This window comes from Colossoma macropomum, unplaced genomic scaffold (genome assembly GCF_904425465.1).
Source record: "Colossoma macropomum unplaced genomic scaffold, Colossoma_macropomum, whole genome shotgun sequence".
NCBI lineage: Eukaryota > Metazoa > Chordata > Actinopteri > Characiformes > Serrasalmidae > Colossoma > Colossoma macropomum.
The window spans coordinates 43,578,915-43,591,629 of NW_023494787.1; the positions used below are offsets into that span (position 1 = coordinate 43,578,915).

General features: G+C 40.6%; 1 protein-coding gene across 1 annotated transcript; it reads right to left on the reverse strand.

The window, feature by feature from the left end:
• Positions 1–227: 227 nt before the first annotated feature.
• Positions 228–12,341, reverse strand: rdh8a (retinol dehydrogenase 8a). The gene is made up of 6 exons (XM_036567510.1): positions 12,025–12,341; positions 5,799–5,960; positions 3,960–4,139; positions 2,763–2,856; positions 2,479–2,662; positions 228–1,169 (listed from the first exon to the last, which is right to left on the reverse strand). The coding sequence occupies exons 1-6, from the start codon at positions 12,128–12,130 to the stop codon at positions 942–944; spliced, it is 954 nt and encodes a 317-aa protein (XP_036423403.1). The 5' UTR covers positions 12,131–12,341; the 3' UTR covers positions 228–941.
• Between the last annotated feature and the right edge of the window lie 374 nt (positions 12,342–12,715).

Consider the following 12,715-nt stretch of genomic DNA (forward strand, 5'->3'; position numbering starts at 1 on the left):
CAGGTTGGAAAGTCAAATTCCTTCACAGTGCGAAAATGGAGGCAGAAAATGCTCTGCTGCCCTCTGCTGTTCGTCTGAAGTTCATTCTATATCTGTGAAAGAAAGCACGACTCCAATCCATGGTGTATAATCACCACAACTGGAAAAGAACGTCAGCAGTAGAGCCACACAGTAGGACGTTGGTGTAAAAGGTGGTTAAACTTCATTCATCGTGAAATCACAATCTGTCTTGTCAAATCGCAATGTTTTATTTTAAAATCAAGTCTCCTTTAGAAGGAGATCACATTATAACCTAGATATTCACATTAATTTAAAAATGCACAGCGTAGGCAGAGAATAATAATTCAGAAATGGCAAAATATCAAGAAAAGCTTTAAGAGAGCTTCACAATAGAATTCACCGAAATCATTAGCGTAGGCCGATAATTACAGGCAGTAAGTATTGAGATTTAATCTTATATGTTAGATTAGCTTTTTCAGACTGTCTGTTTTCCTCCTGTTACATTTCCAGATTCCAGACTGCATTCCTGTGTCTCGGTCATCATAAATAACGCAATAATTTACTACTGACCCACTCTTCTTTAACACTTTCTGCTATGGCAGTAACCTATTTCTTTAAGGTGACATTGCCCCGCTCTAATCTTGTGTCCCACCTAGAGTGCATCATTACTCTGTACCAACCTGCCTGATTCGCAAATGGCTTGATTATTAGTTGATAAGTTAGATCAGGTGTGTCAGAGCAGAGAAAACAGAAAAGTCTATGGGGCTGGGAACTTAGAACTGAAGCCACTGTTCTAAGGCATCGTCTGAGGAACCCCTGGATACATGAATACATATTTGAATGTGTTCACGTGTGCCGCTCTGTTCATCAAGGCCCATACGTTAATCTGGACATTCTGGGGTATATGGTATGATTCTGTCTTTGTCTCACTGCTGCCCCCTTCAGTCGGGTGAGATGGTGCGTCTGCGCAGGCAACTGCAGGTCAGGCATTTGAGGATGCTCATGGTGATGTGCATCAGGGAGCCGAAATTGAACAGCAGGTTGTAGAAGGTGTGTACAGACAGACCGCCAGTCTCGTCCGCGTACTTCATGGCCACGATGGGTGTGTACAGGCTGTTGGTGAGGTTCCTGAACCGAGGGCTGCTCGACTCGATCACCTTCTTAGTGCACTGGAGGGGAAAAGGGATGTTAAAAAAACAATATAGTATGTCAGATACCACCCTTCATTTATTTAATTTCCAGTCAAACATTTACGGCATTTGGCAGACGCTCTTATTCAGAGTGACTTACAATTTAATCATTTTTACACAGGTAGGTGAAGGTAGTGTTAGGAGTCTTGCCCAAGGACTCTTATTGGTATAGTGTAGGGTGCTTGCCCAGGTGGGAGATTAAACCCCTGTCTACAGCATAGAAGGCAGAGGTGTTACCCACTACATTATACCAACCACAGCCAACGACACCTTTAAGTTTAAGTTATTCATTTTTCAGGATATATTTCTAAGAAGATTTACTGAAAATGAGACTCTTAACAACTGTGTAAAACGTGGCAGGCCACCAAAACTGTACCCATCAGCTAAACACTACAAAAGGCTTTCAGCTTTGACAGATTGGAGAAAATGAAGCTCTGCTATCAAAGCTATGGGTCTGAAAGAATGTATATCTAACAAGAAGCTGTTACTGGGAAAAAGAAATGGACAAAAAAGTAGAAAAATTGTAAACCAAACAAAAAACCTGCTGGTGTTCTCAGAACAACGGACTGTCCACCTAAAGGTCCAGACCTCAACATCACTGAATGTGTTTGGGAATACTTGAATTGTGAGAAGCAGAAAATGCAACCAACTTCTAAGACTGAACTTTGGAGGTGCGGAAAAATATCCCTGCAGATTTATTTGGAAAACTGAAAGCAAGTGATCCGTTCTAAAAGAATGGAAACTGTAATGAACAATGGACACACTAAATATAGAAAATTTTGAAAATTTGATATATATCACTACGGTTGTTGGAACAAAACCTTGTATCTGCAAAATGATAACTTTACAGGAGAGAAAAACATTACTTTTAATGTGAGTAAATGTAACCATACGTTTTTCCAAGTAATTATGAGCCTGAAAAATTACAAAAAATGGAGATTCGAGGTTTTGTTAGATATAGAAAAAATCAATGACCTGTACTTGAAAAAACTGACTGACTTTGCACGTATTAAATACATGAAGCTAAAAAATAACTTCAATACTTCTGCACAGCTCTCTCTTTCCCTGAGGTGTAACTGATCAGGCATGTTTGGTGTCTGAATCTGCTTCTTTCGTTTAGAACACCAAACTTGCCTATGGTTGACTACATTGGAATTGGGGGAACATTATGTAAAGATTTTGTTTTGCTTGACTGCTCCTTTAAAGTTATTTAAGCTTCTAAACTGCAATCAAACTGTGAACATTAAGACCATGAGTTACTGCTTTAAGACCAGAAGTCTTTGCTCACTTTAGCTATATCTTCTGGCATCTGCCCCATTGCCTCGAAGATATCGATGGAAGACGGCATGTAGACATCCTTGAAGTATCTGACAGTGTCTGGGTCTGTTCCGGGAAACTCCATCTTGGCTACATCGTCCATCATTTTCGACTCAAACTCTGTGTGCACAGGCCCTGGCTCAATCAAAGACAGCCTGAAGGGAGAGATGGGATGTGAAGATGGCACTTTATGTAATCCATTTAGATCCACTTAGACATTAGCAAAACACTTCTGTGAAGAAAGAGAGTACAGACTTCACATTAAACTTGAGCAGCTGCACTGCCATGCTTTCACAGAAGCCCTCGATGGCAAACTTGGAGGCTGTGTAGACGTCATTAAACACCACTCCTGCAGACATTTCACACACAGATACACAATATAATAAAAATATATATTCCCCCCTTAAACTGGACAGCTTTTTGAAGCATATATGACAGGCCAGAAATACGGAAGCAGGTTTGAAAAATATTCTACATGTAAGTTAATTTGCCAACAACACTGCATATACTGCATTTACTGGCATCTGGTGTGACCAAAGGAATTATCCTAGAGTTTTCCACTGGTTTAAGGTACTCTAATTTAATGGAGAATTCCACCATTTTTTCTGAATTTCTTCTTAATTCCATGGTTAAGATGTAAACAAAGTCATTCAGAGTGGTCTGATGTGAAAGGTTTTGCTGTAGAGAAATGTATCAACACTGATTTCTTTACAGTGCTGGTGATAGGAACCAGGGGTCATGATGTCTACAGTGCAAACAGTCATTTTATTTACTATACAAAATGATCAGTAAACCTATGCATGTCTTCTGAGCTTTTATATTTAATATTTAAAATAAATAAGTTAGGCATGTTGCCTTACAACATGCATGTACCTCTCCACCATCTCCACCATATGGATTAAAAAATATGTTTTACATTCATGACTGGGAATCCAAGAGAGTTAGGGAGAAAACTGGGGGAAAGATCCCTATATATATATATATATATATATATATGTGTGTGTGTGTATGTGTATATATATATATATATATATATATATATATATATATATATATATAAACTATTGAGAGCAACATATTTGGAGCTTTTAGAGGCATTAATCACTTCAGACATCTGGTTCCTATCACCACCACTGTGAACAATCCTGTAAGTTTCTCTTGAACAACAAATTCCACATCTGTTTACATCTTATTACATTATATCAATTTACCATGTAGATATTTTTGAAAAATCACAAGAACTCCCTTTCAGTAGACATGTTACTGTCTGCTGTCTCTTGAAAACGTTATAATTTTATTCGTACAATGTTATTGTTGCTTTTTGTGGTGTATTCACGATAATGACACTAAAGATTCTCAGCAGGGGTACTAATGCCACCTGGTGTTGAACCCAACAAAGCAAAACAATTTGTCTCCAGTGTCTCCAAATGAACCAGGCAGAACCTGTCCTACCCTGCATGCCCATGACGCTGCTCATGACAATGATGTGGCCCGCCCTGCGTTTCTTCATGTCGGGCATGACCTCTTTGATCATGCGGACGGTGCCAAAAAAGTTGGTCTCAAACACCCTCTTCATCTGCTCCATGCTGATGCTCTCCAGTGGTCCCAGCAGACCCACTCCAGCGTTGTTTACTAGAGGCAGAATCAGAGGGAATCATGGAGATCATAAAAGTCTAAAAGGTTTCTCAAATGCTTAAAACTGAAGGATTAAAGGAACCGTCTGCATACCTTCGCATTATAGTTTAAAAAAATCTAATTTACTCATTACCTAAAATATGATCAGTCTGTGAAGACATGTTTGGTGTCTGAAGTTTACTTTTTTGGTTTTGTACTGGAACTACAAGTCTGCAAGTAATGGAAGCTTATACCCCACCAATTAGTATAGTGTAAACCACATGCCTAAATCCTCACGAACTTGCCTCAAACTGCGTTAAGTAATCCGTTGATAAGTAATCTTCAATAGACTTGCTTGTGTGGTTTCTGAGAAAAGAATACGCATAGCTGAAAACAGCAGTAGCAGCCAACCTGAAAATTAAATTTTGTACTTTTTTTGTCTGTACTTTTGTCCCTTTTGTAGATATCAGTTGTCATACTGTTTTAGAAACAATGCGGCTGACCATATGCATGCGTGGCCATAACGTTAATGTGATTTTTAAGCAACAGAACACGAGAGGGAGTGTGTTATGGCAAAATAACATCACGGCTGTGATTTGGTCACCGTAGATCATCACAGCCGTGATGTTATAGTGATAACACAAGACCTCGAGTGTTCTATTGCTTTTATACAACAGTTAAATAAATAAACTGGGTCGTGAACGTGGCACTTAATATGTTTTAATGTTAGCAGTTCTGGCAAATTATAGTTCCTTAACAATCAGCTTGTTGCTGCGTCAGAGTAACGAGCTCCGCTCACTCGCTGCACAGCCGGCAGTTCGTTCTCCAGCTCCTTACACTAAATTCCCAAACTGTCATTACAACTGAGCAAGCTTTTCAGTCAGCAGCTGTGACAGAAGAACACCTAAACAACCTGGAAATAGCCAGAAATGAACCAAATACCATTGACCAAACGTGTAGTCTCGTCTTCAGAGTCTGACCAAATCAGACTGAGCCACAAAACTGCTGCAAAATCAAGTGTAGCTCAGTTTTGTCCATTTTTGCTAGATCAATATTAACATCTTACAGCCCATTTTGTTTGGCGAATGGTATTTGGTTCATTTCTGGCTGATTCCAGGTTGTTTAGCTGTTCTTCTGTCACAGCTGCCGACTGAAAAGCTGCTCAGAGGTGATGACAGTTTGGGAATTTAGTGTAGTCTCATCTTCAGAGTCTGACCAAATCGGCTGTCGGTCAAATGTGATCTTAAAAGTATCCATTTTCTGTTTGTGGCAAAGTAAGAAGTAAAAACGTTCAAATGTCTTGAGCATCTCCTACAGCTGTCAAAGTCTTTGCTTAGCAACGGTGTCTCAGCGGAGTGATACAGTGTTAAGTGAAAAAACCGTGATGTTATGGCGAAATATCAGCTTGCGTGGCCGGAACTAACTGTTGTATAAATAACAAATATAAGCCTCCATTACCCTCTAAGCCACTCACATCCAATCAATCCATCCCTCCCCCAGGTTTTGCCTGCCTTTTCATGCCTGAATGTGTCTCATGTTTTAGAATGTACAGCAACCCATAACAACTTGAGAGGCCTCTACTGTAACAAAGCAGGCTTGTTTATGTACTCTAGCCCTAAAGCATTACTTATGAGGCCAAAGGGCACCTGGCGCTCACTCAGCACACGCATGACTCACTGAGGATGTCAATGTGGCGGTCTTTGACACTGTTGATACACTGCCTAACTGAGTCATCGCTGCAAACATCCAGAGCTTCCAGCGTAAGGGTTTTCCCAAAGGCATCTCCCGCTGCTTCAACCAGCTTATCCTTCTTCTTCAGGTCCCGCATGGTGGCTATGACTGAAAGAGGGAGAGAGGAGAGGCAAAATGAGAATGTGAAGGACAAAAAAACAATTTGGCAAGGACACAGTAACACAGCCATTTCAGCGAATGAAGATGAAATAATAATGAGTTTATTAAACAAGTAACACAAATAATGTAATATGCTCAATTACCAGACAGTAATTTTGGCACATTCCTTGTACAAGAAGTGCAGAAAACTTGTTGACTCAAAACACACTTACGGTACTGTGCTATAGTAAAGTCAAAGACTACACTGTCATTTATTTTCATTTGCATCTGTAAAACAGAGAATGGCACAGAAGCTTCAACAACTAAATATTATATCAAATTTTTCAGTATTTAGTGTGTCCACCCTTTACTTTTAGTGTACCTTCCATTCTTTTTGGGAATTTTTCAAAGAAATCGGGGATATTTTTTCTCACCTTCAAAGTTCAGTCTTAGAACTTGGTTGCCTTTCGTGTTTCTCATGATCTAAATAACCCCCACAAATTTAGACTCCTCAGTCTATAAAACCATACTTAACATTTTAATTGTCCAGCTTTAGTGTTTTAGTGAAAAAAAATTCTTTTGTTTTGTCTATTTTGGCTTTTTGCCAGTTACACATTCTTTCAGACTCTCAGTGTTGAGTTGTGGTGGAAGGATGGACAGAAACATCTGTGGAATTTTTAAGAGCTTGATTTTCCACATCCCCGAAGTTCGGTCTTAGAAGTTGGTTGCATTTTCTGCTTCTCATGATCAAAGTAATCCCAAACACACTCACTGATGTTGAGGTCTGGACTCTGGTGTGGTCAGTCCATCAGAGAACACCAGTAGCTCCTTTGTTTTAGTTGCAAAATTTCCTTTTCTCAGTAAGAGCTTCTTGACAGTTACACATCCTTTCAGACTATTAGTGCTGAGTTGTCTTCTCACAGTGGAAGGGTGGACAGAAACACCTGTGGATGTTTTCTGATCTGAAGCAGCTTGATTTTCTCCTCTCTCTCAAAGATGAAAGCTTTAAGTGCTATTTAATTGACGGGGACAGTTCTGGTGTCTACCAGGTCTTGCATGATTGTTAGGAGTCACATTTTCTTTGCATTTTATCTTCTTATTTATTTTTCATTTATTTTTCCTCTTCCTTATACAAGTGGATTATCTTTTATCTAATTTCCTTAGAAATAATAAAGCCATTTTAGATGACTTACAGTACTGCATATTAAATGCCAATGGGAAGTTATGAAACACTTTCTCATTGGCTGCTATTGTAAGTGTTTTCAGTCAATGGGCTTTCTGTTCATCTCTAAGAAATGACTGTCTGTGGTCTTCAACTGTATGCTACGGATGTGGCAAATAGAGATACAGCTGAACACTGGACTCGTCCTTTAAAGTCCTACAGAACACAGAGTAAAACATTAAAAATCTTTGTATGATACTAAACTTGATTGTTATATTAAACATCCTGCAAAGTTTTTATTAAAAAAAAAAAAAAGATATAAACATGATAAAACACAGCTTGAGAACTGTGCAGACAGCTTGATTGACAGCTCTCTGTTCAACATGCCTAGTCTGCCCCGCCTCTCATACAGAACTAATATCATTATCCAGCTTTTATGTGACAGTAAGTGAACGAATAAAGTCACGGACGAACAGACGTGCAAATGGACGGATGGACGAATGAACAAACGGAAGGACGAACAGATGTGCAGACGGAAGGACAAAGAAATGGACGGACGAAGCAACTCATGAATGAAGGAACAGACAAGCAAAGGATGTCATGTCTGGATAAATGAATGAACGGGCGGCAGGCAGCTACAGACGGGTGGTCTAGCTTGCTTACTTTTGCTTACTTTAGCTAGCTAAGCTTCTCTGACTCTGAAACTGTTTTGTGTGGGCGGGGCAAGAGACGTCAGCCTTGTGATTGGTCAGTGGAATGCTTATGGAAGTATCACCCAAGATTAGGCCTGCCCGGGTTACATTGAGACAAGAGAAATATGGTGAAATATATCGGCCATTTATTGATTATTTATTCAAAGGGTATACTTAGCACATGTTTACTGCAAGAACAATTTTAACCTAATTAAAAAGAAAACACAGATTTAGGTTCTCTGCGTCTGTAACAAGCTCCAACAAGCTCCTTCAAAATTGAGCAAAAAATTGTACAGCAAACTGATTGCACTTGGTCCTCTGTATCTGTTTATCTCACACACATATACACCTCACACACATACTCGGAGTACAAAATGCAAACAATGCTAATTACATTCAGGCTGTATGATAAACAGACGAGCTGAAGGGATAAGCCTTGATTCCCTTTTGCACTTTGAACCTTTTTTAGACATTAACCTAAATCAGGCTACATTCCACTGCAGCTCTGTGAGTCAGAATGTAATGACTTAATGAATTTACTTTTACTGAAGCTTTTTGGAGAGGTACCTTTACTCCTCACTGAGTCTTTATTTCATCAAAGCATCAATACTTTTATGAAAGTACAGGTTTAGGCTACTTCACCAACCTCTATTAGTATTAACCAGTTGTAACGTAAGTGTTTACTACGTTTTACTAAGGTTTATGCATCACTAAATCAGAACGGGTTGCCCCAAACAAACTAGTTTTAACGTTAAGCTTAGTAGTTACTAAATATTTACACCCCCACAGCAGGTGTAAGTTTTGGGGAAACCATCAGAAACCACATAGAAAGCACAAAAAAGACCAAAAACATGACTTTTTTGGGTAACTAAGGTAAAAACTCTAAACACTATTGTGGAGAAGGGGGCGTGGCCGATTGTCGGATGCAGGACGGAGAAGCCGGTCTGGCTGCACCAGCAGGCTAAGTAGCTGATTATGTTCACCTGTGCCTTGTTTCTGCCAGCCTACTTACAGCCATCTCTTGCTTCAGTAGGTGGCAGAACTCAGAGAAAGGAGACCTATGAAGGCATGAGAGCTGAGCTGAGCTGAACTGAACTGAGCTAAACCAGAAAGAAAGAAAAGAAAAGAAAGGACTGAAAAGTCCCAGTGAGCGTCTTGTCTTACTTTGTGGGCTGAAAAGCCGAGTGTTTTGCGTTGTGTATAAATAAGAATAAAAGAAAGCTCTCCGTCTTCACACCTGCCCTCGGCGTCTTTCCTCCACCCATCGTTAAAGTTGTTACAACTATATGCTGTGATTTTCTCTAATCATCAGCCTGGTTTAAACTCTGCACAAATGGCTAAACTGAGGCTGCAGTTGTGTCAGTTAACCAGAAACCATAATTTAAAAAGCTGCATGTTTGGTTTTCTCAGGGAAATATTAAACAATAAACAGGCAGTGTTTGTAGATAACTGGCTTCATTCAGTTTAAGTACACATCGTTCTCTTCACTGCTGGACATTTTTTACATTGAAAATGGAGTGCTTCCATGGCAGGAAGTTTACTGATTGGTTCTGAACATGTTATCGTCATGTTCAAGTGATGTACGCATTAGTTAGTTGTTAGTAGTTAAGACTTGACTTACAAATTTAGTAAAAGGATAGTTTGAAACTAACTAGTGTAACTAAGGACTTAGTAAAGACTTTACGCCCAAACTCAAGTATAAACTTGCGCAAACCTGGTGCAACCCAGTCAAGGAGTGGGAACCTCTAAGCATAATTCAATGTGATTTGAGAGAGCTGATCAGAGTTAATTATCTTCACAGCGAAGCTCGTTCTGCTCGTTAGTTTGTTTGATGATGATGCACGTGATTCATTCACGTGACGTTACTGAGTAGGATGTGCACATGCGGGTCATTTTGGGACGCTCACATTAATGACCGATTTGAATCACTTACCTAAACGAGTGTGAACCATCGTGTCAGAGAGATCGGATTTGAGCAAAAAATCGGATTTTAGCAATGAGGCTTGTACTGTGAACGTAGCTCAAGAGCCTTCATGCACAGCAGAATGATGAAAGTGTTCAGGCCAAGCTTGTCCATTCTGGTAGTAACAGGGAAAAAGGGTAAACAAAAGTGAAACAGAAACAACGTATGTCCTGACATGCATTTTTACGCCGGGAAACTACGATCAGATCTCATTTGGTCAAATCGAAAACACATTTTAGTGAAAAGTGTAAACAGAATCTGGCCAAACTTTATTCAGATATGATCCAGAAATAAAACACATGTTGACGCAAGATGTAAACAGGCTGATAATGTCTGTGGGTGCATGTTATTTTACTGTAGGAGAAATGCAGAGCCTATGTAAAAATCATAATAGATTCAGAATTTCTCAAAAAAAAAAAGTGATGTATTTAAGAATGAATCATTTTTCCAACCCTAGTATCTATGGAATAATTTTGTCTTTGACTTAGCGGTCAGTTTAGTCCCTGGCAAGGTGCTAACTCAAATATTACAGGAGAAGTATGTCACGGATAGTTTTAACTAACTGCCTTGACATGATTAAGCACTTTTCCATCAGTTGCACACCACAGAACTGCATCCAATCTGTGCTTGTATTTGTGCATTTGCTCGATTCCGCCTGCTTTAGAATACCAGAACCAGATGGAAATGCTTTTCAATGTACGAAGCTTCGGATCTCTTGCATAACCCATCTTGAGCTGACTGAGAGCTGCTTTTGAACTATTACGAACGTGAACTGCATCCTCATCAGTGACTAGTGAAGAGGATCTGCTGTACCTGAAAGTGAGAGTACGCAAACTCTTCAGACACATGGCTCGGCCTGAGCACACAAACCAGGCCAAGCCTTTATGTGTTGCAGGGAACAACCGTTTCATTGTTCCTGCTGTTATTGTGGAATAAGATTTGAGGAGCTTAAACACTGCTGAATGGACCGCTCTCCCTGGGATCCTTTTACTTTTTTTTAAGCTGGCATAAGTCACCACTCCTCATTATGACCAAGTCCAACGTTAAATCACCACGGATTTTCTCCTCTTTTCAGAACAGCAACCAAAAAAGGCTCTGCTATGTTGCAATGCTCTCAGAAATGGGTCATAGTTCAACAAGGAGTTCTTTTTCTTCTTTCAAGGGTGCTACAGTATATGCGAAGACAAGCTGCTACGCTTTACCTCCATTTAAAAAAAATAGATCCCTCAAAGGCAAAAAAATATGAACAATGAATGCATTTGAATAAGATTAATGAGACTGTAGATGATGTTGGGAAGATAACAGTCTTCCTCAGGGCGAGCTCAGAGCTCTGAGTGAACTCTTTCTTGTACAGGTCTCCAACTTTGTCCTTCTCCCAACACTCACTTCAGTGGGCGAACCATGGGCGCATTAGACACGCCACTAAACCGGGGCAGCGGTCTACAATTCACAGCCATAAAGGCTGCTTTGTCCTGGAGAAGTCACTTGAAAGAGAACTGGCAGTGTCTTTATGATCTCCGCCTGGCAAGCCGCTTGGCCGTCCCCTAGAAACTGAAGCTTTCACATGGTAAATAGCTAAGTTAGCTGAATGGAGGCTAGGCTATGAGGCGCTACAGCGAACACTCACTTCGGCCCTTTGAAGAGGCTGCCTATTCACTAGCTTCTTGTTCGAACTGTCCCGTTCCACCTTAAATGATGCAGCAGTTACATTCTGGCACCTGAGTCAGCTTCTTATTGAAATTTTCCCGTTCCACCTTAAACTGTAAAGCAATTACATCTTGGCGGCAGAGTCAGCTTCTTGTTCGAATTTTCTCGTTCCACCTTAAATGGTGCAACAGTTGCATTCTGGCGGCTGAGTCAGCTTCTTATTCGAATTGTCCCGTTCCACCTTAAATATTGCAGCAGTTACGTTCTGGCGGCTGAGTCAGCTTCTTATTCGAATTTCCCGTTCCACCTTAAGTGGTACAGTAGTTACATTCTGGCTCACCAATCGCCAGTTATCAGGCACCAGAATGTAACTGCTGCACTATTTAAGGTGGAACGGGAAAATTCGAACTGGCAGCAGGCGAATAAGAAGCTGACTTCAACTTAATGACACTTCGAGGCTTAAACGTGAAGGCTGACTGCGTTTTTAGTCACAAAAGCCATTAAGACTACCAGAATGTATTTTTCTGGTCAGAAATAGCGACGTCCACAAACTCTGACAGACTTCTTACCTCAGGAGGACGGTTAGCGTAGTAAAGAGAGTTTGTTTACCATGGTAACGCCTCTTCTCGTCTTTGGCCAGTAGGACGGCTATTCGCAGCCCAATGCCTGAGGAACAGCCGGTGATCAGCACCACTTTCTGCCCTCCGCTCGCCATGTGTGTGAGAGTGTGTATGTCTCTGTGTGTATATGTGTGTGTGTGTGTGTGTGTGTGTGTGTGTGTGTGTGTGCTCACGGCTCTCCGCCTCGGCTGTTTGTCACACAGCGCGCTTGATCGGCGGACTTTAAAAAGCAAGAGCGGATCATACAAAGCCCATGTGAGCGGCTAATTCGGTCACATGTCTGAGAAAAAATCGATTAGTGACCGAAAACTGGACGCTTTATTCGCCGGCTGCAACCGGGCTGCACTCTGTAAGGCAGAGAGAAGTACATATTAGTCAAAGTTCAAACAGAGGGGGCTCACGCGCCTCACCTCACCGCGGGCGCTCGCGCACGCGCGCGCACACAAGTTTGTATTTCACCCTTAGAAAAGATGGCCCTTCAAGGGTTCTGCTATTGTTACAAACGTGACATCATAACAATAGATGAACCCTTTTTGTGCTATATAGAACCATTTTCAAAAAGGTTCTATTTAGAACTATGTACATCTCATTTTACATCAATCTGAGGAACCATTTCACCATGCAAATGGTTCTGTGAGTGCTCAGGGTTCTATATAACCATTGGTTTTACCAAAGAACCC

Bases quoted from the DNA above. Each gene is read 5' to 3' on its own strand.
- rdh8a (XM_036567510.1), bottom strand. From the start codon at position 12,130: ATGGCGAGCGGAGGGCAGAAAGTGGTGCTGATCACCGGCTGTTCCTCA. The intron at 2,857-3,959 runs GTAGGACAGGTT...AAATGTCTGCAG, and splicing joins CAGCGTCATGGGCATGCAGG to GAGTGGTGTTTAATGACGTC. The intron at 2,663-2,762 runs GTCTGTACTCTC...CTCTCCCTTCAG, and splicing joins CTGCTCAAGTTTAATGTGAA to GCTGTCTTTGATTGAGCCAG.